The sequence below is a fragment of the Aethalodelphis obliquidens genome, unplaced genomic scaffold (genome assembly GCF_003676395.1).
Source record: "Aethalodelphis obliquidens isolate GAN/ISIS:26980383/991018 unplaced genomic scaffold, ASM367639v1 scaffold133, whole genome shotgun sequence".
Taxonomy (NCBI): domain Eukaryota; kingdom Metazoa; phylum Chordata; class Mammalia; order Artiodactyla; family Delphinidae; genus Aethalodelphis; species Aethalodelphis obliquidens.
Genome location: NW_020838077.1, coordinates 1,068,170 through 1,093,247, shown reverse-complemented (window position 1 = coordinate 1,093,247; position 25,078 = coordinate 1,068,170). Strand labels below are relative to the sequence as shown.

The 25,078-nt window shown below is 50.3% G+C and overlaps 2 protein-coding genes across 2 annotated transcripts in view; one reads left to right on the top strand and one right to left on the bottom strand.

Annotated features, from left to right (window-relative positions):
* LOC113616261 (tripartite motif-containing protein 26-like) overlaps window positions 1–2,607 on the bottom strand; it is a 28,655-nt gene extending 26,048 nt beyond the window's left edge. The window contains exons 1-3 of the mRNA XM_027099607.1: window positions 2,587–2,607; window positions 1,472–1,742; window positions 450–499 (exon numbers count right to left, since the gene is read on the bottom strand). Of these exons, the coding sequence (XP_026955408.1) occupies window positions 450–499; window positions 1,472–1,742; window positions 2,587–2,607 (342 nt within the window). The remainder of the gene's footprint in view (window positions 1–449; window positions 500–1,471; window positions 1,743–2,586) is intronic.
* LOC113616251 (tripartite motif-containing protein 26) lies at window positions 1,474–24,149 on the top strand. The gene is made up of 8 exons (XM_027099600.1): window positions 1,474–1,585; window positions 14,042–14,529; window positions 14,694–14,789; window positions 16,050–16,280; window positions 20,560–20,582; window positions 21,074–21,189; window positions 21,432–21,464; window positions 21,982–24,149. Exons 2-8 carry the CDS (start codon window positions 14,092–14,094, stop codon window positions 22,665–22,667), a joined length of 1,623 nt encoding a protein of 540 aa, XP_026955401.1. The 5' UTR covers window positions 1,474–1,585; window positions 14,042–14,091; the 3' UTR covers window positions 22,668–24,149.
* The last annotated feature ends 929 nt before the right edge of the window (window positions 24,150–25,078 follow it).

The following is a 25,078-nucleotide window of genomic DNA, read 5'->3' as shown; positions in this document are numbered from 1 at the left end:
GAGCCCATTCATTCAATATACATTTATTGAATGACAGTCATGTGCAGGGGAGACAGGTGATGTCTCCACCCTCATGGGGCTTACATTGCTCAGGGGTGGGTGGCGAGTGGGGAGTATAAACACATTGACAAAGAAGTGAACAAGATGCTTTGGAATGATGGAAAATGTATGACAAAAGTGAAACAGACTGGATGGTGGAGGAAGGCCTTTCTGAGATGTCAAGGGAGCAGAGACATGACTGACAAGAAGAGGGCAGCCATGCCAGGGGCTAGGGCAGGGAGTTTCAAGACCAGAGGGGTTGAAGCACAGGGACTTAGGGAGAAGTGGCAAGAGGGAAGTCAGAGTGATAATCAGGGCGGTTATGTCAGCCCCGCAGGCCCTGCAGAGGCCTTCCTGTCTCTCTAAGTGGGCTGGGAAGTTATCAGAGAATTTCAAGCAGGGGAAAGTACCTCTGTGGCTGGAGGATGCACGAATGGCCTGTGGGTGGGGCAAGTCCCTCCTAGAGACAAGGAGAGGACAAATTAGTAGCACGAAATCATTTAAGCAGCATTTTAAACATTTCCTCCAAAACACCAACTAAAAGAGTAGGTAGCTGGAGGGCCTATGTGCTGAACGCGGTGACTCTCCCGCTGGTCCAGGCAGACTAGGCGATTTTCATGCGGCGGTGCCTGGGACACGACTACACAGGAGTCGAGCGAGCGGCCAGGGACGCTTGGCGTCGTCAGCTTCCCGGGCCCCGGGTGGCGTGGACGCTCGGAAGCCTCAAGGAAATCTCCCCACCGAGGATCCTGGGAACCCGAGTGTCCGTCCACTTTTCGGGCTGTGTGGTTTCTGAATCCAACGCCGAAGAGGGAAACAGCCCAGGCCCCTAAACTCTTGGGATCTCTGTCGAATGGGGACAAAAATGCCTGACTGGTTTAAAGATATTTTATGTAAAGCGCCTCATCGTAAGCGCCTCGGAAATTGTAGTTAATTTCTGCAAATAGCCCCCTGAGACTATCTGCTTGGTAAGATTCTGCCTGGTCCAGGAAGCAAATTTAGGCCACGTTGCGGGCAGAGTCATATTTAATGTTGAGCAACTGGCAAACTCGCTTCGCCGCCTAGTGCTCTCCGACCCTCGTCCAGACCCGGGCGGGAATTGGGAGAGGAGGGATTCTGGGGTCCCAGAGCCCTACGGAGATGTCTCATTAGGCCTCAAATTTCGACTCCCTTCCACCCCGTAGAGCGGGAGCGCGCACCACGCACCAAACCCCGGCTGCGGCAGCCGCTAAGCCTCAGCTCCGCAAGATTTCAGTTTCCCTTTCTCAGCCTCTGCTGCCCCACCCACCGCTGCGGCCCAGGGATTCGCCCAGTGATCAGTGACGAAGAGGGAACTAAGGCTCCCATTGGGAGGCGGCGTTCGGCAGGGGCCAATCCGGGCGCTGGTCCGGGGGAAATCTCGGTGGAGGGCTCCAAAGAACCCGGAGATTACCGGGCGGGGACGCGCCGTCGCGCTGGGTGCTGGCGGAGGAGAGCGACCCGGAACTGACCGCCGCGGGAAAGAAGCGATACCAGCCCGGGATTCGCGGCTCGGAGCTGGGGACCGGTGAGTAGGGGGCGCCCGGTGAGAAATGCAGCAAAGCAGCAGTCACACACGCGCCCTGGGGTCCGGGCAACCGAACGCGGCCGCACGAGCGGAACGAGGCCGGGCCGCCGGGCCGGCTTGGGAGAAGGGTGAAGTTCGCGGCGTCCTCCCTCCCGGCCTAATCCTCCTGCTTGCTTGGGCCACCATTCGCTCTCTCCTCTTGGGTCTTCCTCGCTTTCCCATGTCCAGCTCGGGCACCCATCCATTCTTGTCTCCAGAGCCAGAAGTAAGCGGGGCCCAGATGACGGTCTCGTCGATTGGAGCCGCGTAGAGTGCCAGTCAGGCTCCAGGACCAGAGCCATGGTGTTTTGTTGTTGTTTTTTGTTTTTTAATTGGTCAGAATAAACCGGTTTAGCCACGTATACTTGGAGCTGTGCATTCACTTCCTCCTCCAGCCCATTAGCACATCAGCATTTTCCCTGCTGCTTTTCACCCTGTATGGCCTTAGAAAAGTGTGTTAATTTGCCTTTGTGGAGCTTATGAGAGGCAAACACTTCCAAATTCCCAGTACATTCCAGATTTTGACACCACGCCGCTTTGTGTGCACTTCCAGAGAATGATATTCGTTCGTGCATGCAACAAATATCAGTGTCAGGGACGGTGCCTGGGCTAAAAATCAATCCCTAGAGTTACTCACCCCCCAAGCTTAAAAGAATCAGCTTTTTTAAAAAATAGACTTTATTTTGTATAGTCCTCAAACTGCAATTCCGTATTTTTGAAAAAAGACTATTTTTTAGAACAGTTTTAGATTTATAGAAAAATCGTGAAGCTAGTACAGAGTTCCATATACCCCAAACCTTGTCCCCATTCATTTATTAACACCTTACATTAATATGGGACATTTGTTAACAATTAATGAACTTGTATCGATACATTATTATTGGCCTGCATCCATAATGTATTCAGATTTCCTTAGTTTTTACCTAAGTACTTTTTCTGTTTCATTATCCCACCCAGGTTACCATATTCCAGTTAGCTCTCATTATGCTCCCCGTGGCTGTGGCAGTTTGTCAGACTTTGTTTTTTGTTTTGTTCTGTTTTGTTTTTTTTGTAGTACGCGGGCCTCTCACTGCTGTGGCCTCTCCCGTTGCGGAGCACAGGCTCCGGACGCGCAGGCCCAGCGACCATGGCTCACGGGCCCAGCCGCTCTGCGGCATGTGGGATCTTCCCGGACCGGGGCACGAACCCGTGTCGCCTGCATCAGCAGGCGGACTCTCAACCACTGCGCCACCAGGGAAGCCCCTCAGACTTTGTTTTTGATGATCTTGAGAGTTTTGAGGAATACCCCCCCATGTGTATTATAGGATGCCCCTCTATTGGAATTTGTCTGTTGTTTTTCTTCTGAGTCTGGGCTTATGGGTTATTGGGAGGAAAACCACAGAGGTAGATTGCCGTTTTCATCACTTCACATCAAGGGAACATGCTTTATAACTTGATGCTGATCTTGATTACCTGGCTGAGAAGTCAGGCTTCTCCACTGTAAAGTTACTCTTCCTCCCCTCCCTGCCCCGAGCCCCACCCCCACCCCTTCCATACTGTACTCTTTGGAAAGTAGTCCAACTGTGTGCAGCCCTGACCTAAGGAATGGGATTATCTCCTGCCTCCTTAAGGGCAACTCCATACATATATTATCTGGAATTCTTCTGTGTGGGAGATTTGTCTCTTTTGCCTTATTTAATCACTTATTCAATCATTTATTTGTATCAGTATGGACTCATGGATATTTATTTTATACTTAGGGTTATAATTCAGTACTACTTTGTTTTGTTACAACTTTAGCCATTGCAAGTTCTTTTAAGTTGGCTCCTGTGCTCTTTTCTAGCATGTCTTTTTATAGAGTTTTTTGCTGTTGAAAACACTTTCACTTACGTGACCTTGATTAAAGTTCAAAACAGCCTGGCGAACTTGACAAGACGTTATTCTTACCTTGTAAAGCAGTAAGGAAACTGAGGCCCAGGAGAAGTAGGTGACTTCTTAGATGTCACTTCCCCCAAAGGGAGTGATAGGCTGGGCTCAGACTGGGGTGACCACTGCAGAAGACACTGCGAGCTGCAGAGGAGAGCCCGTAGTTGGAATTGAGGCTTCTTGGGGTGACTTCAGACTTATACCCCCAGGATCAGAATAGGAAACGACATGGAGAATGGGAAGAAATTGGTTTTGGAAAACAAAGGCTTAATTTAGCTGGCATCCAGGATGAATTAAAACTTGCCAACTTGGTAAAATGCAGTGACCTTTCCCCCCAAACTATATGTGCAGAGGAAGGAGATCTGGGTAATGTTTGTGGCCAAGAATGTCTAATCTGAGGGGAGCCCCTGGAGCCTCCTGCTGAAGCGAGATTGCAAAGTGGGAAGGGGAGTGTGGTGAGGGGGAGAATGAAGAAGATATGGGGCTCTGGAATCATGGGATAACATTTAGCCTCACAAACATTTACAGACTTTGTGCCCGATACTGGAGATACGAAAAGATCGGTGAGATGTGACCCTTGGGTTCACATCCTGGTTGGAAGAAAGATGGGTAAAAATATCAATTAGGAAGTGGTATGATAGTGCTGTAATAGAAATGTAGTATCTGCAGGAGCTTCCCAAGGGAGGGAATTCATTCAGCTCAGAGGTGGGATGGGCACAGGAAGGACCTCACAGATAAGGCGGCATATCTGATTCAGGCTTTCAAGGTTGAGCTGGGACTGAGAAGCTCATGTACAAGAGCAAGGGGTGGGGAGAGGGGGCGGTGAAGAAGGGGCTGTCTTTCCAGTTCAGTGTCTCTAGCGTTAGGATTCAAGGCTGGATGGGTAAGTGGGGGGCAGATTATAGGGGGCCTGTGTGCCCTGCTGTGCAGCTTGGACCTCAGGAGCTTCGAAGCAGGAGGGTGACGGGATGAGTTCCATGTGTTAGAGGACCCCAGCAGCACTTTGTACGAGATATGCTACATTTCACCACATCTAAGATGTCATCAATTATTTTATTTCCACATAGAAAAAATATCTTGCCAGTTAAATCATGGCATGCCATTTATCACATTGCAGAGATGCAAACATGTAATGACATGGGTGTCTCAAATTTGATTAAAGTAGTAACTTCCTAGCTGGTGGTTTAGGGCCCTCCTTCCTCTGGGGAATGAATGGTTAGACTGTCTCCATCTCACTAACCCATAGATTTTGAGTTCACTGACTCCATTTATGATCTTGAAGAAACTAAATTTGATAAACTGGTTTTTTCCTGCCGGATAACCGATTGTGAAACAAACAAAACAATAAAACTGGGATACCTGATCCAAAGATACCATCTATGTCTATTCTGCTTTGGTGGCTCTTGATCACAGCAGTGACTTTATGTTGCGCAGTAAATATTCTGGTATGCTTGCCAAACCTTTATTTCAATTTGTCCTGTGAATTGCCTGGATGTTACCTCCTACCCCTATTACTTCATGGTGATATTGAGACCCAGAAAGGTCAAGAATCTAGCCCTGGGCTGCACAGCAGAGTAGCTGAGGCTGGGTGATAATCTGGGTTTTCATCCTAACCCAGGACTCTTCACTTTAGGCTTTGGTTAGAATGACAGCTGGAGTGGAAGAAGATCTGCCTGCTCCTCACTCACAGTGGAGCAGGTTGGAGATCTGTTATGTCCTGGCAGGTTGTATTCTACCTGTGGGGCCCAGAGAGAACAGAATTGCCACTTAGTATCTACCTTTGCCCAATGCTTTGTCTAGATGAAGAGGCTGATTTTTCTGCATGAGCTCTTTGTATATTTCAGCCCAGTAACCATCAATAACTTCCTCTGCTGTATCTGGCAGGAATTTGGGGTGGGGATGGGGGAGGGCAGATGATAGACAAGTCCAAGCTGGCTGGGCAGAAAGGGCATTTATTGCCTCCAGTGACAGAAAAGTTCAAGGTTAGGCTAGCTTCAGGCACAGCTCGATACCGGTTTCACCGGATGCCATCAGGACCTGGTTTCTTTCACTTCATCCCTGGGTTGGCTTCATTCTCAAACAGGCTAACCCTCTGGCTAGCTGCTCTAGCAGCTCCAAACTGTTGGACCTCACTTCTTGCAAGTTCTAGAGAAAAAGTTCTCAAGAATCTTTTTTCCCCCGTGACTCAACTAGGTCTCCTTGTGTCTGGCTGCAATAGAGTCATGTTCTCAACCCTGAAGCAAGCACTGTGGCCAGGGGGGCTTACGACTCTTTCTCTTGTTCCACCTTTGAGCTGGGAGGAGAGCTCTGCCCCAAGCACGTGATCCCCAGAAAGGACCTGGGTAAAGTTAGCAGAGGAAGGAAGAATGGAAGCTGGTGGACCCCTTCCTGCAAAAGATAAACATTTACAGCACTTACTAGTTGGATCAAGGGACAATCTGATCTGCTGCTTTAGGGCTGATTCCCTGGCCTGTTACTGGGCCTTTCTTCATGCTGTTTCTTTTTATTATTTGTTTAAAGCATTAAACATACATACACACAATGGGATTCTATTTCCCGTTCACCAGATTGGCAATTTTTTTTTTTTTAGAGTGTGAATAATCTATTGCGTATTTAATTGTTTTTTTTTTAAATTGAGGTATAATCGACATATAACATTACATTAGTTTCAGGTGTACAACATAATGATTTGATATTTGTATATATTGCAAAATGATCACAATAGTCCTGTTAACATCTGTCACCATGTATAGTTACAAAGTTTTTTCTTCTTGTGTTAAGAGCTTTTAAGATCTACTCTCCTAGCTACTTTCAAATATGCAATTCAGTATTATTACATATAGTCACCTTGGCAGAAATATAAAAGATGAAAATATCAGGTATTGGTGAGGCTGGAGCAGCATGGGCGCTCGGAGCCTGCTAGTGGGGACACGCGATGGTACAACCACTTTGGAAACAGTTTGGCCTGATCTAGGTAAGTTGGGGATGCATCCTGCTTGCCTGGGTGTACGAGGGCATGTGAGCAGAGATGTTCACAGAGCAGTGTTTGTAATTGTCCCAAACTGGAAACAACTCAGGGGCCATAAGAAGTAGACTACATCAGGGAGTTCCCTGGCAGTCCAGTGGTGAGGACTCAGCACTTCCACTGCCGAGGGCCGGAGTTCGATCCCTGGTTGGGGAACTAAGATCCTGCAAGCGGCATGGCATGGCCGAAAAACAAAATTGGCTACATTAGAAGTAAAATTATTCAGTCATGAAGCAATGAAAATGAACAAAATCGTCTCATAATCGTGTGAGTGAACCTCACAGACTTGACGTAGATAGTCTCCCCCCCCCCCCCCCCCCCCCCCCCCAAATGCAGTACGATTCCATTCATTTGAAACGCTCAAAACCAGGATAAATAAACTGTTTTGTTCATGGATGCATACCTAGTGTAAAATGAAAGAAGAGGGAAGGAGCGATTATCACCATTATAATCACAACCATTTCCCGGGACACAGCTTTTTCTTCTCTCCTGGTTTCTGTACGTTCCTGGAGCCAAACCTTGGATACCATGACTGGGGGTGTGCTGGTGATTGCAGCCCACTGTTCTGCAGGGAATCTGAAGAAATCACTTCTGTCTAGTACTTTCTCATCTTGCTGGAGGGCAAGGACAAGTGGCTGAGATTTTTTGCACTCGTTCAGCAGATACTTAGGAAGCATTTTGTGGGCATCAGATGCTCTGTGCCTGTGCTTTATTCACTTCCTCAGCCAGTTTTTCATGTTTCCTCTGTCAGGCATTGTGCTAGATTCTGGGGATAAGGCGGACACAGTCTCTGTCCAATGCAGCGGGAAAAGCTGGTGTTAAATAAGTAATTATAATAATAAGTAGGGACTCAACGATTGCATAGAAGTATCCAGTGCAGTGTGGAGTGCTGGGGGGCTGTATAAGGGAGAGAGCATGTGGCCTCAGTGTGACAGGTCAGGAAAGAGGAGGTGGCTTTCAGCTGAGACTTCAAGCTGGAAAAGGAGTCTACTAAGAAGGAAAGGAATGGTGTTCTATTCAGAGGGAAGACCATTTTCAAAGGGTTCAGGCAGGAAAGAGCATGGCACTTTTGGAGGCTTAGAGAGGGGTTTGGTTTGTCTGTGGGATCGAGTTTGAAGTGGGCAATGACAGGAAATGAGCCTGGAGACAAGGCCTGGGCCTAGATTATCAGCGGCCTCACAGAGCGTGGGAAGGAGTTTTCACTTTATCCCTGGAGCCTGGGAATTAACCAGGGTGGTTACATGAGCGAACCTGTGTTTTAACACGTGGCAGGGTATGTTTGAGGGACGAAAGGAAGGCTGCGGTGCCTGGAACACTAGGCAATGAAGAGAGGAGGTTTAAGTAAATCGGGAAAGCCTTGAGGATTGTATAATCCCCACAGTTAGCTCTGATTGCAACTTCCAAAGGATCACTCAGTTATGTAACTAGATGTAAGCTCTGGGAGGGCAGGGACTTTCCCATTTTTGTTCTCTGTTGTATCCTCAGTGCCTGGCGCTTAGTAAATACCTATTACCTGTTGAATGAATTTTGACACCCTCCTACTTAAAAGCCTCAGCAGCACTTCAAAGCCTTGTCCCATCCAACTCCCAGTGGCTGCTGCTTCCATGCCCCACCCTGGGCCCTGTGGGGATTTCCACTGTTCAGAGCATGTCGTCTTGGCCTGGCCCTGGGGGTGTGCATGGCCTGCACTGTGCCTCAGAGCACCAGTGATGCTTGACCTGTGGGGGAAAAGTAACCCACGTGTGACCTCAGCAATGCACCGCCCACCAAACTGGCATCCCCTGAGATTGCCTGGTGCCCAGCCCACAGCCAGGCCTGTAAAGATATTGGGAGTCCAGGTGTCGGCAACAGGGGCATGGCCACTCCTTCTAGTGTCCAGATCCAGATCACTTACTTTTTGCCCTGAATTTTGTCCTTTCCTGCTTTGTTTGAGGTGTCTCACAGAAGTTTACTTCTAAGAGAATTTGGTTATTTCAGATTAAGAAATGAGGCTTAATCTGGAGCCCCAAGAGCCCTTAAATGCCTTCCCACAGGGCACGGAGCCCTAGGCTAAGCACTTTAGGATCACAAGGAAGAAGGGGCTCTTGTTTGGAGCCCCATGCGTGGACTTGAGAAGCAGCCTGGAGACCAGGGTGCAAATCCAGCCCCCTCCATTCACCTTCCTGGGCCTTGGAGTCCACATCTGGGATTCGGTGTCTTCTAGGGTCCCTTGCTGTGGCATGTAGGAGCCCAAGGCAGCAGGAAGGAGGGACGAAGGTGTGGGGCCTCAAAAGCCATGGGGAGTTGAGGGAGGGTTTAGAACCTGCTAGGGTAGAAGTTGGCAACTGTTAAGAAACAGGGGTCTCGAGTTAGATCCTCTCCCTCTGGGATGGGTGAGGAGTGTAAGTACCTGCCCCTTACAAGGTGTGGGCATTTGCGGCGTTGCTTCCCTCAGCTAGTTTTTTTTTTTTTTTAACCTGAATCAAACTGTTTATTAAAATTACACATACTACATCATAATCAAGTAGGGTTTATTCCTAAATAAAGATGACTTATAAGAAAATATTTTAACACAATTCATCACATTAATGAATTAAAGAAAAACACGTGACTATATAAAGAAGAAAAAATCATGTATCAAGTGATATATATATATATATATACATGTATGTATAATATATATATAGAATTCTCTAAATAGTAGGAATAGAAGTTTCTTTTCATAACTTGATAAAGTCTATCTACCAGAATTCTAACCATGAAAAGAGAAACCTCAGCTAGTTTTTACAACTCACAGTGGTTCTTGCAGCCAACACTTGTGCATGGCATCTACATCCTGAAATGTGTGCCAGAAATTACGTGGTGTCACCTCAGCCAGTCTGTTGACATATGCAGAGTAGGTATTTAGGAGATGCGGAGAGCTGTAGGGGACAGGTGGTTGGTGGGGCAAGGGGGACTCAAAAAGGTCAGGAGTGTCTCCAGTTCTGCCTGGTTCTGTGGAATTGAAACCAGCTTCTGGTTTATTGAAAGGACAGAAGACCTGTCCACCCCAGAGCGGGGGTGAGTGGCTTCTGGTAGAAGGTAATCCATGAAACGACTTGCTCAGGTTTCAGAATTCTCATTTGGGTAAAGGACGTAGGGTGGACCATGTCGTTGTGAAGACTTTCTGGCTCTGGCTTTCTATGGTTTCTGTCTACCCGAGAGCCAGGAATGGAGAGGAGTATGATAGTTTTACCCCTTATTGTGAAAACCTGTCGAGATCATCAGAATGTGCTAAAGGCACAAATGCTAGAAAAGCAGAATCACAGGGGAGCGTGGTAAGTTGGGGAGGGGTTTTGGAGAGGGTCAGTCTTGCGTCGGCTCGAAAGGGTTGGCTGTGCGGTGTGAGCCCAGGTCTGCCTGCGTCTCATACAGGAGCCCTGCTGCCTGTCGAATCTAAGGCAAGGGTGCTTTCGCTCAGCGTCAGCAGTAATACATGCCCCTTTACTTTTGTCAGCACTCTCCAGTTTACAAAGCCCTTCCATTGAGATGACCTCATGCGAGCTTCCTGACAAAGGAGCTGGTATTAGGCCCTGTTTTACAGTTTGCCTGGGCAGAGAAGAGAGTGTAATGGATTGGGCTGAGGCATCGGCACCAGACACTGCTTCCTAGCCACGTGCTCTTGGGCAAGTTGCTTCCCTCCCTGAGCCTCAGTTTCCTCAGAAAAGTATCCTGAGCATTAAATAACATAAGATGTGTAAATGGCTGGTAAGGTGGGTCCTACAGAAATGCTGTCACCAAGAAGTTGTTAGTCGCTGGGCTATTGGGTTAGAGCCCTGACTTGAACCTGGTTTCAACCCACAGATTTACACCTCGAGTCTTATACGTAGTCAGCAGTGCCAGAGTAAGCCATCTTCAATATTTGTTGTATATTCAGGATGGAGCCTATATAACCAAGCAATGGGATTGAACATAGAACTGTACTGTGTTTCATTTGTTAGTTTCAGCAGACTCTCAAACAAATGCATATGCAATTAACATTGGCTTCCTTCCTCTGAATCCATTCATTTGTTCAGCACCTATGTATTGAGCTTCTACAAGTGTTGGGCACGATCATCTCTCTGTTAGAGATTTTCTGACTTTTTATTTTGTTTTGTTGAACCATTTAAAAGTAAGTTGTAGTCATACAGTCCTAAATACTGCAGCATGTGTTGCCTGAAAATATGTACATACATACATAACTTCAATAAATGCTATTAAAAAATCAATAATAATTTCTTAATATGATGCAATACCTAGTCTTTTGTCTAATTTCCTCTAATTGTCCCCAAACTGTTTTTAATAGCTTTTTTTAAAAAACCAGGATCCAATCAAAGTATTTGCGTTTGATTGTTATTTCTCTTTAGTCTTTTTAACTCAAGAACAATCCTGTTTTATTTTTTATGACTGACTTTTTAAAAGTCCAGGCCAGTTGTCTTGTGGAATGTCTCCTATTCTGGATTTATCTGTCTCCTGATGATGGGCTTTAACTCATTCTTCTAACCCTCATATTTTCTGTAAACTGCAAGGTAGGTTGAAAGAGGTGATTGGATTCATTCACATCAAACTTTTTTTTATTTTTTATTTTTGGCTGCGTTGGGTCTTCGTTGCTACACATGGGCTTTCTCTAGTTGCGGTGAGCAGGGGCTACTGTTCGTTGCAGTGCGCGGGCTTCTCATTGTGGTGGCTTCTCGTTGCAGAGCACGGGCTCTAGGCATCAGTAGTTGTGGCACGTGGGCTCAGTAGTTGCAGTGCGCAGGCTCTGGGGTGCACAGGCTTCAGTAGTTGTGGCTCACGGGCTCAGTAGTTGTGGCGCATGGGCTTAGTTGCTCCGCGGCATGTGGGATCTTCCCGGACCAGGGATCGAACCTGTGTCCCCTGCACTGGCAGGTAGATTCTTAACCACTGCGCCACCGGGGAAGTCCCACCTCAAACATTTTTGGCACGACTACTTCAAAGGTGACATTGTGCAATTCATATGGTGCCACATTGGGAACCATATGCCAGAAACACCTGTCCCTCTATTAGCGATGCTGGATTTGGTCACTGACTAAGGCCATCACCAGATCTCTCCCTTATCAAGGTACATTAGGGAGTAACCCACTGGGCGGTACTTAGCACCATGGGACTGTCCTGTCCCCTAGTACCTCATGGTTTTAGTATCTGATGATGATCCTTGTCTTATACAATGGAGCTTGCAAGCTGGTGTTTTTCTAGTTCTATCATCCCTCCTACACTTACTTACCAGCATTCTTCTGTAATCCCTGGACAGGCTTTTCATCTAGTACATTAGTGACCATTTTCATACAATGTTGGGGGTTTAAAGATCTGTGGAAGCCCAGCATGGAGCCTGGGTTAAGAACTCCTGCTCCAAGTGATGAGGGCGCCTGATTGTGTCAGGTTTTGTGTGGATGGGGAGCTGTAGCTGAGCTCTTCCTAGTCCTTTTATTCATCTGGTCATTTGCAACAGAATTAAATTCCCAGCCCCAAAGATAAACACATGCCATCCCCCTACAACAATAAAAGAAACAAATAACCTTAGCCTTTGAACTTCCAAGCCCCTCAGCAAAGTGAGTTGGTGAAGGGCTCCAGCACCCATAGGAATCACCAGCACCAGGACCCTTTCCTGTGTTACACCTCCAAGTGGCTGGGTCAGGCTCGCTTCCTCAACAGACAAACCAGCGAGTTGACCAGGCAATTCCTAGGATTTTTACTACCCTTATTAACATTCTAAAAACTTTATTACCTTCATTTACCAGTTAAATTCCTTGATTCTTTCATTTGAGCTTTGTAGGTACAGGTTTTTTCCACACTCTTAAAGTCACACATCTCTAAATCCATTGGAGCTTCCAGTTGGAGTTCATTGTCAGCAGAAAGATAATCCCTTACATTTGTACAGTACTTTCACTTTATAAAGCACGTTTTATATATTGCTGCATTAGATCCTCAAGAAGTAGACTTTGTATTCCTGTGTCGTTTTCTCTTTGGGGCTTTATTTCTAGCTCATTCATGTCACTACAGTGAAAGACCTTGAAGGCCACTGAACTCTGCTGTAATGGACTTTCACGTACATAGCCAGTAATCGGATTGATTTGCCTGCGGTTCCAAGGGCTTTATTCCAGCCTCTCAGTTACCTGCGTGCCCTGTCTGCTGGCTGTCTTCCCAGCGACTGCTTATTGCCTCCCGTGGGTCCTTCTGTGGGTCTGCGGCAGAGCAGGTTCCCCAGTTTGCCCCACGAGTCTCTCGTTTGCTTTAACTCTGGAGCTCGTGTGTCATTATGGCGGTTCATCCTCACTTTAAATTTCCACTCTTGCTCTACTTGTGCTTTGAACACCCACTGGATTTGGGGACCGTGGGTTCTGGGTTCTCTCCTAGATTCCCCCTCTATACTGCACTTATGCTTAGTATCTTCAACATAATTCTTTTACTCAACCCACTTAGAAACCCTTGAAGGTAAGTATCACTCTCCCCATTTTACGGATGGATAAACTGAGGCTCAGAGTACTTAAATGAGTTCTATCTTGTCACACAGTGTCAGGGGCAGGAGGAAGCTGTTGGGTTAAGTGTGCTAAGGCTCCTAACCTCAGACAGGAAGTGGGCCAGGGCTGCAGAGGTAAACAGGACAAAAGTCCTCTCTGTGCTCAGCTTCTGTGCTCCCTCTTACGGCCAGGCCCTCATCAGCACATCACGGTCGCAAGCCACCTGAGGCTTCCTCCCACGTTGGTCTCAGTCGCCCTTGTTAGCAGTAGAGCAGCCAGGCCAGCTGCACAGGGGGGCACAGCTGAGAACGAGTCCGGTGTGGTCAGGCCGTGCTCTGCCGGCAGGCTGACTCTGGGTAGAGACCTGCTTTCTGGGGGAAGTGAACCAAGCCAAAACTTCAGCACAGCCCAAGGAAACATCTATAAAGGAGAACACCAGAACTCAGACTCTTGACGCTTCTTGAGTCTTGGTAAAGAACCTTAATGCGCTTAGTCCTTGGCACCTGAGATCTACAGGGAAGACAAAGGAGTCTCTTGACTCTGTCAGGGCCCCCCATGAACAGTTGTGCAGCCCATGCACTGCAGAAGTGAGGCAGCACTGTGCACATAATAGACATTGTAGATTTGTATGTTATGACAGTTTTTCAGCAGGTAGTTATCTGGTGCCTTGTTCTATCATAATTGGTATATTAGAGCAATTTCCCAACAGATGGAAGGAAAGGGTCTTGAGGTAGGAGTGCTTTCCCAACAGCGTGGCATGGGCTGGTGGCAGCTCTGCTCTCCCTTCTACCAAGCTACCCTCTCTGGGCCTCAGTTTCCTCATCTGTAAAATGAGGGCGTTGGACTTGAGGATCGGTAAGGTCCTTTCGCTCTGATTCTGTGTGAGCCTCGTAGGAGCTGCTAAGTATCTATTGATTGACTGATCGATCGCTGGGGCTGGCAGCTTTGTGCAAGGCTGCCATTTCTGCCCCTCTGCTGTGCCTGCTCTTGACTCCGTGTCTGGTCTCCAAGGAGGAGAAGTCCCCACCAGGGAACAGGGACCCCTCTGAGCTCAGGACACCATGGCTGCGGTGGCACCACTGCGGAGCCTGGAAGAGGAGGTGACCTGCTCCATCTGCCTCGATTACCTGCGGGACCCGGTGACCATTGACTGTGGCCACGTCTTCTGCCGCAGCTGTACCACCGACGTCCGCCCCGCATCAGGGGGCCGCCCTGTCTGCCCCCTGTGTAAGAAGCCTTTTAAGAAGGAGAATATCAGGCCAGTGTGGCAGCTGGCCAGCCTGGTGGAGAACATCGAGCGGCTGAAGGTGGACAAGGGCCGGCAGCCGGGGGAAGCGGCCCGGGAGCAGCAGGACACGAGGCTGTGCGAGCGGCACCAGGAGAAGCTGCACTACTACTGCGAGGACGATGGCAAGCTGCTGTGTGTCATGTGCCGGGAGTCCCGGGAGCACAGGCCCCACTCGGCCGTCCTCGTGGAGAAGGCAGCCCAGCCCCACAGGGTAAGCCCTCCTCACCCCCGCAGGGAGGGATGCTCTGCTTGGCACCCACCCGGAGGCGAGGCCTGGCGCAGACCCCTCAGAAGGCTTCTCGCTGGCCGAGGACTCAGCCCGAGTCCACCCTCCTGCCTCAGCCCAGAGCATCCCCACTGCTTGTCTTTCTACAGGAAAAAATCCTGAACCACCTGAGTACCCTAAGGAGAGACAGAGAAAAAATTCAGGGCTTTCAGGCCAAGGGAGAAGCTGATATCCTGGCTGTGCTGGTAAGTGAGGCTGTTGAGGGAAAGCTCTGAGGCAGGCAGCTGGCTCCCTGGGAGAGGGAGCCCCGACTGGACTGACGGCCGGGAAGCCTGGGCTTTAGCCCAGGCCCTGCCGGTCTGAGCTCTATGGCTCTGGCCTGCTTCCTCGTCTCACAAGTGACTGGGTTGCCTGGATGTCAGCTAAGGTCCTTCTCGTTCTGTGACTCACCGCAGCTGCAGGGTGTCTCTGCTCAGCAGAGCCAGAGTGTAGGGAACTGAGGAAGGCCTGGCTTTGTTCTTCCTTTCAAAGAGAGGGAGAAAGACATGGTTCCTGAGAGTGAGGGGAGCAGGGGGCTTGGAAGGAGGGAGCTGGCTCCAGGACGAGAAGTAAGAGGGGTGGGCTCGGCAAGGCCCGACCAGCTCTGAAGACGCTGTGTCTAGCGAGTCCTGCGCCTGTGGTTGCCAGTAGTTTGGAAACAGGCAGCGCGTTGTGTGCTTGATGAGAGATGGGATCAGAGGGAAAAAACTGATAAGAGGTTCCAGTTTTCTGGGGGAATGTCTGTTCGGGAAGTGGGCATTGGAGGGTGGAGGGATGCTGGGGCCAGTCCCGGTGGTGAGCAGTTAGGCCCTGGGAGAGGGACAGAGTGAAGCAGGAGACGGCCCAATCCAAGGAGTGCCTCCAGGCGCTCAGTGTGCGAGGATGCTGACCAGATCCCAGCCTGGACTCGGCAGGGAGACTTGGGGGCAAGAAAGGACATGGTCCCTGAGCATAGACGTTCCACAGTTTCACTGAGGGAAGAGGATATAGTCCTACATGGCAGGGATGGGGTACACGCAGATATTTTACACATAATGGGGAGGATGCTGAAGAGAGGATTGGTCAGGCTTGGATAAAATTAATCAAGGAAAACTTCCTGGAAGAGGCAGCACACGGCAATTGGTGTCCAGGAGGGGAAAATGTGTTTGCTCATAATGTTCCTCAAAGGGCCCCAGAACATACTGGTTTACCTAGAACAGATAATGGCAGGCAGTTGGGGTTCCAATCCCATAGTGTCTGAGGGAACTGACCTGACTGACTTACCATGTCTTCTTTGAGGAAAGGAGGTTGCCACAGGAGAGCTCTAAAGCCCCTTCCAGCCCAAACACTGTAGAATTCATGAATGGGGTCAGCGAGGGGCACGAGAGGCAAAGAGCCAGCCTGTGCACCCCTACACCAGATCCTGGAGGGATCTTCTACCCCGGGGCGGAGGTGTCACCCCCTTCTCCCCCTTCCCACCCCTGCAGAAGAAGCTCCAGGACCAGAGGCAGTGCATCGTGGCTGAGTTTGAGCAGGGCCACCAGTTCCTGAGGGAGCGGGAACAGCGCCTGCTGGACCAGCTGGCGAAGCTGGAGCAGGAGCTCACAGAGGGCAGGGAGAAGTACAAGACCAGGGGCGTCGGGGAGCTTGCCCGGCTGGCGCTGGTCATCTCCGAGCTGGAGGGCAAGGCACAGCAGCCGGCTGCAGAGCTCATGCAGGTGAGAGACCTCCCTGGGGCAGGGAGCCGGGAGACCAGGACAGCAGGTCTTGGCCCTGCCACTCACTTACAGGACCTTTGGAGAGTCACTTCTTCTCGGGGCCTCAGTTTTCTGATCTAAAGCATGGAGATGATAATCTTTATCCCCACCACTTATTGCAATGATTGCATGAGCATAAAATAACTGGCATGTTGTCACTTCAAAAAGTAAATTTTCTACATGAAAGAGTTTAAAATTTTGAAAAGTGTTGTAGAAATGGAAGAGAAGGTTATTAGTATTTTTGTTACTGTCCTCCATGCTTATCACTACCGTCACGAGCCTGTCTTCTAACAAGTCATTGGCAGACACTGGTCCAGGGGAAGCTGTTTATGGTTCTGGAGATGAAGAAGCCTGTGGGATCAGGGGTCACTGAGGGAGGGCTGAGCGCGGGTTCTGTCAAGAACCCAGAGGGTCTGGAGGAGATGGGTAGCTGGGGAAGGGAGACTTCTCGAAGGCAGAGGTTTTCTCTGGGACTGTGGAATCAGCCTCAGAGAATAAGGTGGAGAGCAGGCAGGGGGCCTCTGGAACACCTCCCGGAAGAGGCAGCTTTGGCCCCGAGAAAGGGAGGGTCATGGATTGGAGAAAAGGCTGCCACGTTGAAATGACACCACAGCTCCTTCCACCCCAAGCCTCCCAGAGGAGTCACACTGCCTTAAACAGGGCTCAGCGGCCTTTGGAGGGAGCATGCTCGATCCTTCTGCCCTTGCAGGCCAGGAGAAGGCCTGTGTGATGAGCTCCTCCACTTGCATGGTGGGGCTGCTGGCCGGCAGCGGAACCGCCCAGGACCTTCTCTAGGGAAGTGCTGTCCCTGGCCAGTGGCAGGGCGAGTCAGAGGTGGGATGCTGGGGAGAGATGGCGAGTCCGCCGGGTACACGGGCCGGCACAGGTAGCCTCTGCCTGCCTCTCTATCATTGAGGATTCCGACTCATGCCTCGGGACTGGCGGGGACTTAGAACTCTTCCGGTCGAGCCTCTGCTGATGAAGTCCCTGACGACCAGAGAGAGGAAGAGTTTGTCCCAGGCCGTGGGGCAGGTCAGGAATCACGTCAGAGCTCCAGCTCGGGTGTCCTGACTCACAGGCCTCTGGCCTCTTGCTCTTCTTTTCTCTCACTTTGTCCAGAATGTCTCTCTGGTTCCTTCCTTTCCTCTAGAAGTCATTCTGTTCCCTAGAATTTCTCTCTCAGACTCTGACTGGGTCACTTGCTGCCTCTCCACCCCCTCCCCTCTCTCCAGGAGCGCGCATCCTTCCTTTCCCCACAGCCGCTGCCACCACGTGGATGTGTACTTGCTGTGGAACAGAGTGGGGACATAGCTGGGGTACTGGGGGGGCTGAGATCCAGCCGTGTCTGCCTGGAGGGGAGCCTCTCCGCGGTCTGCCCAGAGGAGCTTTGTGGGCCAGCAGAGGCCCAGCCTTCAGTGCCTCTGAGACCACTCAGATTGAAGACATCCCTGGGGCCAGGTGGGAGGAGGGAAAGGAGAGAAGGTGGGTGTCTGCTGAAAGTCAGTAAAGGAAATGTTGGTGCTGGTGGGTTTTGTCTGTGTGTTTTGTTTGGGTTTGCTTTTGCCGCAAGGGAACTGGACTGCTCACTCCTAAACTGTCATTAGTATTTTACCAGAGATTAGTTGATTGTCAATGGAGAGTAAAGATGAGGCCCTACTAAGATAGGGGCCCTGATCTAAAAGTCTGGTAGAGAAATACAGGTGAGAGAGAGAAGTGACAGGACGAGAGATAAAAACAGGGAATTCCCTGGTGGTCCAGTGGTTGGGACTTGGCGCTCTCACTGCCTAGGGCCCGGGTTCGATCCCTGGTTGGGGACCTAAAAATCCCACAAGACACGCGGTGCGGAAAAAAAAAAAAAGAGAAACAGAGGCCTTTTGACAAAGGCGATAGAAAAGGGAAGATCTCTGGACTGGGACTATCAGGAAGACAATAAAGGGAACTAGGGGATAGGAGAGCCCCTCTGGAGGGTATTATGAAGCCCCCCTGGTTCAGCCCTGGGCAGGCCTTGCAGGGTCTGGTGGCAGGTCGTACCTCTGCCTGTTCCACTGTCGGTCGCCATCCACACCCATGAAGAACCTTAGGGTTCTTAATACCCAGCATTGCTGTGATTCCTGCCCCAGCCTCTGCTCTGACTGCCTCTTTCACCACAGCCCCAGGAATATGGGGGGTGAGAGACCCTCCAGGAGCCTTGGGCAGGTTGCGTCCCTCTGGAGGCCCAGTGTGTGGGGCTGCAGGTTGCCTCGGTACTCCCCAGTCTCCCATTCTGCGTCCTTTGAGAGAAGGGTTCCTGCACTGGTGCTCCAGGTCCCACCCTCTCTGGGCCACGCACAACCTTCAGCCCTTAGATGGGCCTCATTCTGTCTCTGTTCTAGCAGCTCCTGTGTCACAGAATATGCCCTCTTGGCTCCCTAACCGCACCCACCTACTGCCCATTTATTTGCCTTTTTATGTCACGTATCCCAGCAGAGCTGTGGCATACACTGTCTCAAGATTTGTCCCCCCGTTCTCTGAAGCTGGCTTGGACTTACTAGTTTTGAGGGACAGAGTAGAAGGATTTGCCAGCAACTCACAACCAGTCTCTGGTCAGTTGCTTCATGGTGGGGGCGAGGTGTAGCTCTGACCTCTTGGATGGCCTCCCCTCGAGCAAAACCCCAAGTTGTTCCTGAGACTTGCTGAAACAGTCCGCAGCAGCCACAGTTTGGCGATTCCATTTGTTTCCCAAAAATCCCACTCTCTCAAAGAGGTCACTGCCCCCACCCTTACCCAGTCCCCCTCCACACTACTGTCGTCTTCCTGTAGCACCTATCACTTAATAGCATCATATAATAGATTTGTTACGTTGATTCTTTGCTCTCTGCCTCTCGCTGCTAGGGATTTGTGTGTGTGTGTCTCTCTCTCTCTCTCTTTTTTTTTCCTGCTCTATCTCAGGCTTCTAGAGTGGTGTCTGACATAAGAAGCACTTAAAATTTGTGGCATGAGTAAAAGGAAGGCAAAAATTACTAGAGTATTATGGAGGATTTAGACTTATAAAAGGGAAATAACCAGTATCTCGCAAGAACCTCCTCCCCATTCTACCCCCTCCTATCACTCAGATAGCACCATCCTCCCTCCTGTGCAAGCCGTGGGCTGTCCTTGATTATCTCTCACCAGTATGCCCAGTCTGTCTCAAACATACCTAGAATGTGCTGCTTCCCTGGCTCCACTGTACTGCCCTAGCCAGGGCATCATTATCTCTTGCCAGGTCCATAAACGGCCTCCAGACTGCCCCCTGATGTTGGCGTTGCCTCTCTTAATCCATTCTGTACAGGATGCCCAAGTGATTGATCACTTGGGATTTTGGCTAGCGACTATATCAAACAAGCTATTTCCCTCCCAGAAACAGTTCAGACATGAGGGGTCTAGAGCTGTCAGGGCAGCTGTCCATGAGGTCATCCAGAAAGCTGGTTACTTCCATCTGGTTGTTTCACTAACCTCAAGGGACGTTGTCCTCAGCTGTTTTGTCAAAGTTGGGCTCACCATCATATCCAAAACTGAGCCAAGGAAAAAGAGGAAGTAGAATGGAATTTCTTTTTTTAAAGGATGTGACCCCAAAATTATAGTCATTGCTTCCTTTCGCATCCCATTGGCTGGAGCTTAGTCACATGACCAAACCTGGTTACAAGGGGATCTGGGAAGTGTAGTTTTCTGTCGGGTGGCCCTCTGCCCAGCTATTACTCCACAGGTTCTATTACTAAAAGGAAGAAGGGGAGAATAGATCCTGGAGGACACTTAGCAGTCTCAACCACTTGAAAAGCAGATCACATACATCACTCCCCTACTTGAAACACTTTGGTGGCTTTCTACTGAACATAGAACAAAATTTGAACTCCTTGCTATCTATATACCTGTCCAGCCCTGCATGATGTGGCCCCTGCCCCCTTTGCCAAGCCCTTTCCCACCTTGCTTTCCTCCCATTCTTCACCTGGCCAGTACTGAGTTCTTCAAATCTCAGCACAGGTGTCATCCTCTCAGAGAAGCTGGCCTGTCATCCCCTTCTACCGCCCCCTCCATTTGCTCTGTCATTGTGATTATTTTGTTTGTTTTCTTTTTGTTTTATCCATTGCTGCCACTAGAATGTCATTTCCATAAGGAAGAACCACATTTGTTTTGTTCACTGATGTGTCCCAGTCTCTAATAGTGTTGGTACATGTGAATGAAGTCTTCTTTGATTCACATTGACTTGTACTCTCTTCCCTTCCAGGACACCAGAGACTTCTTAAACAGGTAAAAGAGTTTCCTTTCCATGGTGCACCTCATTCCCCTGTGCCTTTGTCCCCTCCCCTGTTCCTTGACCATGATCCATCTGAATTAATGGCTGTGTGATATGAGGCCAGAGGTTCCCGCATCGCATGGTTCATCCTGATAACCTTCTCTCCTGGGAAGCAAGAACACGTCCTTGAGAACTGGTGGAGACTTGCTCTGCACCGGAGCAAGTTCTCTGTATAATCCCCACTCCGGTGTCCACTATCCTTGTCTGAGACAGGACAGGATGGTGTGAGAACACATGTTGGTAGACAAAAGGGATCTGAATGTTGAGTCTGCTGGTGGTTGTAAGTCTTGGCTCAGCCTTGGGCAGTTCACTTAGTACCTCTGAGGCCCTGTTTTTCCATTACCTGGGGATAATCATACCTTTCCCTCCCTCTTCATAAATTGTCATGAGGATTGAGAGAAATGTAGGAAGAGCTAAGTAGCAGGTTTGTCTGTCATCTTCTCAGGTATCCACGGAAGAAGTTCTGGATTGGGAAACCCATTGCTCGTGTGGTTAAAAAAAGGACAGGAGAATTCTCAGATAGACTTCTGTCTCTGCAGCGGGGCCTGAGAGAATTCCAAGGTAGGGGTTGGGGAGGGCCTTGAGGTGGGAGTCAGGAGCTGGGGTGCCGCTTTGAGAAGAGGGTACCTGGCTCCTTCGTTTTGGATTCTCTGACCTCATTCCTCTGAGGTCTCCTGGTGGTTTTTCCCTTCTTGGGATCTCAGGGATGGAGCCTTGTCACGAAATTAATACTGTCCAAGTGAGAAACAGGTTCATAGGTTTGCTTGGCTTGAGGGTCATTGCTGTCCTTTTTTTCTCCCCAGGGAAGCTGCTGAGAGACTTAGAATATAAGACAGGTGAGTATCCAAAGGGTTGTTCCTAGATTTGTCTCAAATAAAGAATACTCTCCCCACAGAATCCTTCTGCCCCCAGGTAGCCCATTCTCTTGTACAGCAGGGAGAGTTTCCCAGCTGCACTTCTGAAGTCCCCACCTTGCATTTTCTGACTCTTCTGCTACCCTTCGTCTGCAGTAGAGCCCTCCACTGGAGCCTCTGACCCTTCCTGCCCATGTTTGGTCATTCTGTCCTCAGAGGTCCTGCCGCCAGTCCTTTTCCCTGTGACTGAGTTCCTTCTCATCTGCCCTGTCATGTGGCTCCTGTATTCGGAGCGAACTCTCTGCCCCAGGCCCCGCTGCTGTACTGCCTCTGGCCCTGCAGTCAGGCCGCGGTCACATACCCCTGAGGGGCTTGTTCACGCTGCCACAGGTGTGGCGCGCACCCCTTGGATCGTGCAGTGTGGCAGCCCTGCTGTGGGACTGGGGGGTCCCCTCCTGGTCCGCCGGCGACACCGCTGCTTCTTCCTTTGTCCCCGCAGTGAGTGTCACCCTAGACCCACAGTCGGCCAGTGGGTACCTGCAGCTGTCAGAGGACTGGAAGTGCGTGACCTACAGCGGCCTGTACCAGAGAGCGTACTTGCATCCCCAGCAGTTTGACTGTGAGCCGGGGGTGCTGGGCAGTAAGGGCTTCACCTGGGGCAAGGTGTACTGGGAGGTGGAGGTGGAGAGGGAGGGCTGGTCCGAGGATGAAGAGGAGGGGGACGAGGAGGAAGAGGGGGAAGAGGAGGAGGAGGAAGAGGAGGCCGGCTACGGGGACGGATATGATGACTGGGAAACGGATGAGGACGAGGAATCGCTGGGGGATGAAGAGGAAGAAGAGGAGGCGGCGGAGGAGGAGGAAGTTCTGGAAAGCTGCATGGTGGGGGTGGCCAGAGACTCGGTGAAGAGGAAGGGCGACCTCTCCCTGCGGCCGGAGGACGGCGTGTGGGCGCTGCGCCTCTCGTCCGCGGGCATCTGGGCCAACACCAGCCCCGAGGCCGAGCTCTTCCCAGCACTGCGGCCCCGGAGAGTGGGCATCGCCCTGGATTACGAAGGGGGCACCGTGACTTTCACCAACGCGGAGTCGCAAGAACTCATCTACACCTTCACTGCCACCTTCACCCGGCGCCTGCTCCCCTTCCTGTGGCTCAAGTGGCCAGGAACACGCCTCCTGCTGAGACCCTGAGCCCCACACCCACCGATGCTTCACTGCTCTGGGATTCCTGGGCTCTGTGATGGGAGGGGCGGGGCCTGGCTGGAGCACCTGGAGCAGGCAAGGGGAGGGACCCCGTGTCGCTGCCGCTCCCTCCTTGTGGCTGTGGCCCCCTTGGGGCCTCGCTCAGTGCTGTTCCACCCATCATGCTCTCGGGCTCCTCTCCCGCCCCCTGGGGTTCCCGTGCTGACTTCTGACCCTGAAGTCCACAGGGCTTCTCCCTCCCTCCTGCCCACTGCCTTTGACCCAGCTCTGCCCTCCTTGTTGAGTAAGAGGCGAGGCAGCACCTTCTTGCCCTGTGTGGCATCCCATGCCAGCTGCTCTTGGGAGAGACCAGTTGACTATTGCACCCAAGGCCATTTTACTGCCTTCCAATCCCATGGCTTCTCCTTTGCCCAAATTCACTCTGCTGCCTACCTCCCCTGGCACTTTAAACATGCCTACTGCCACCCCAACGCAGAGTTAAACATACATGAAAATGTTGGAAATGAACTGAATGAAAATTCACTGAGGCTTCCCAGACCGTTTAAGCCGCCTGGAGTGCGAGTGGAAAGCATCTCTTCACAAGGTCCAGAGCGGAGTCCATGCTTCTCTGAGACCAGGGCTGTGCATGTGAGGTTTCCATTGCCAGGAGGTGGGACTCCCTGAAGCCATCTGTGGTCTGAGGGGAAGGATCTAGATAGATGTGGCTTTGGGGTAACAGTTGTGATTGGTGATCATTGAATTATCTCTGGGTTGGTCCTCTCGAGGAGAGTTTTTAAAAGAATCCCAGATACCCTCCTCTTGGTCAGTTCATATGAAAGCACCAGGGCAAATATCCAGCCAAGCAAAAACTCCCCTGCCTTGGAAGCCCTGATCAGTTTTTGCAGCAGGGTATGTATGAAACTTGTGTCACTGGCTCTACTCAACATCCAGCTTCCATTTTCCTAGGAGAGGGGCTGGGGAGGGCAAGACAGGGCTGTGCCGGGAGAGGAGAGGAGGGCAGCAGGGGTCCCCAGCAAGCCACCAGGTCTTCATATCAAGAGAGGGATCAAAGCGTATCCTCATCGCCCACAGGCCCAACCCAAGTCCCAGCCTCTGTCCAGGCTCCGCTAGTGCCCACAGTTGAGCACAAGCTCCTGCTCCAGCTAGATTACCTCGCAGCCTTTGTCCTTGCCCATTCCAGGCACTCTGCCAGTCCCCCCCGCTTAGCCAGTTTTAACTCCTCCCCTGCTCTAAGAGACTCTTCCCAGCCGCTGTGGATCTCGGGCGTCTCTTAGCCACTACATTATCTGTAGTTGTACTCTTTGTATATATCACATGCTGCCTGAGTCACATGTACATCTGATTTCTGCCTCTAGTTTTGTAAGCTCCTTGAGGGCAGACACTGTATCTTATACTTCTCTTGTATTCTCCATGGCACCTAGTGCAGTGCTGGGCACAGAGTAGGTGCTCAATAAAAACTTGGTGAATGAACAGCCTGGATTCGTATATATTTTATTGTAACTCAAATATTACTGACCTTCACAGTCTATGGCTACAGAGCGGTTCCGTCGATAGCAGTAGCCCAGGGCTTTTCTACTGTGCCCCTTCTGGGTCCTTTAGAACTCTGCAACTCTGCTTGCACACATGCTGTCATTTGTAGAAGTCCCCAAAGAAGAGCTCCTCATGGGACACAGATCAGCCAACGCCAAGGTTCCACCTTGCTCTTCCCCTCCTGCAGTGGTGGCCCTGCGCTGAGATCCAGCACTTGGGGAGCATGGGGCTCCTGCAAGAAGGGTAATGTTCAGCACGGCACACCCACAGTCCTTCCCTGGAAAATAAGCAGTACCCCAAAGGAAGTATAACCTACGGAGATTCAATTCTGCCTCCTAACATTCAATCATCTCACCATTTTTTGTCTGTGTTTTTTGATTTTTTAAAAATTGCCATCTGAGGGCTTCCCTGGTGGCGCAGTGGTTGAGAGTCCGCCTGCCGATGCAGGGGACACGGGTTCGTGCCCCGGTCCAGGAAGATCCCACATGCCGCGGAGTGGCTGGGCCCGTGAGCCATGGCCGCTGAGCCTGCGCGTCCGGAGCCTGTGCTCCGCAGCGGGAGAGGCCACAACAGTGAGAAGCCCGCGTACCGCAAAAAAAAATAAAGAAAAAAAAAAAAAAAAATTGCCATCTGAAAGGTATAAGAGGGAGGATTACAGGAAGTACCTCTAAGATTATACTAATGGCAAAGAGCATATTTCCTCCCTGTGCTCTCATTTGTGGACTCATTAATGTTTTCCCTCTTAAATTTATTTTCTCTTTCTAAATACATATATGTAAAATGTGTCAGTTATTAGAAATGACATGCATAATTATAATAAAGTCTTAATTTACTTTTGAATCTTGAGAGACAATATTTATTAGCATAAT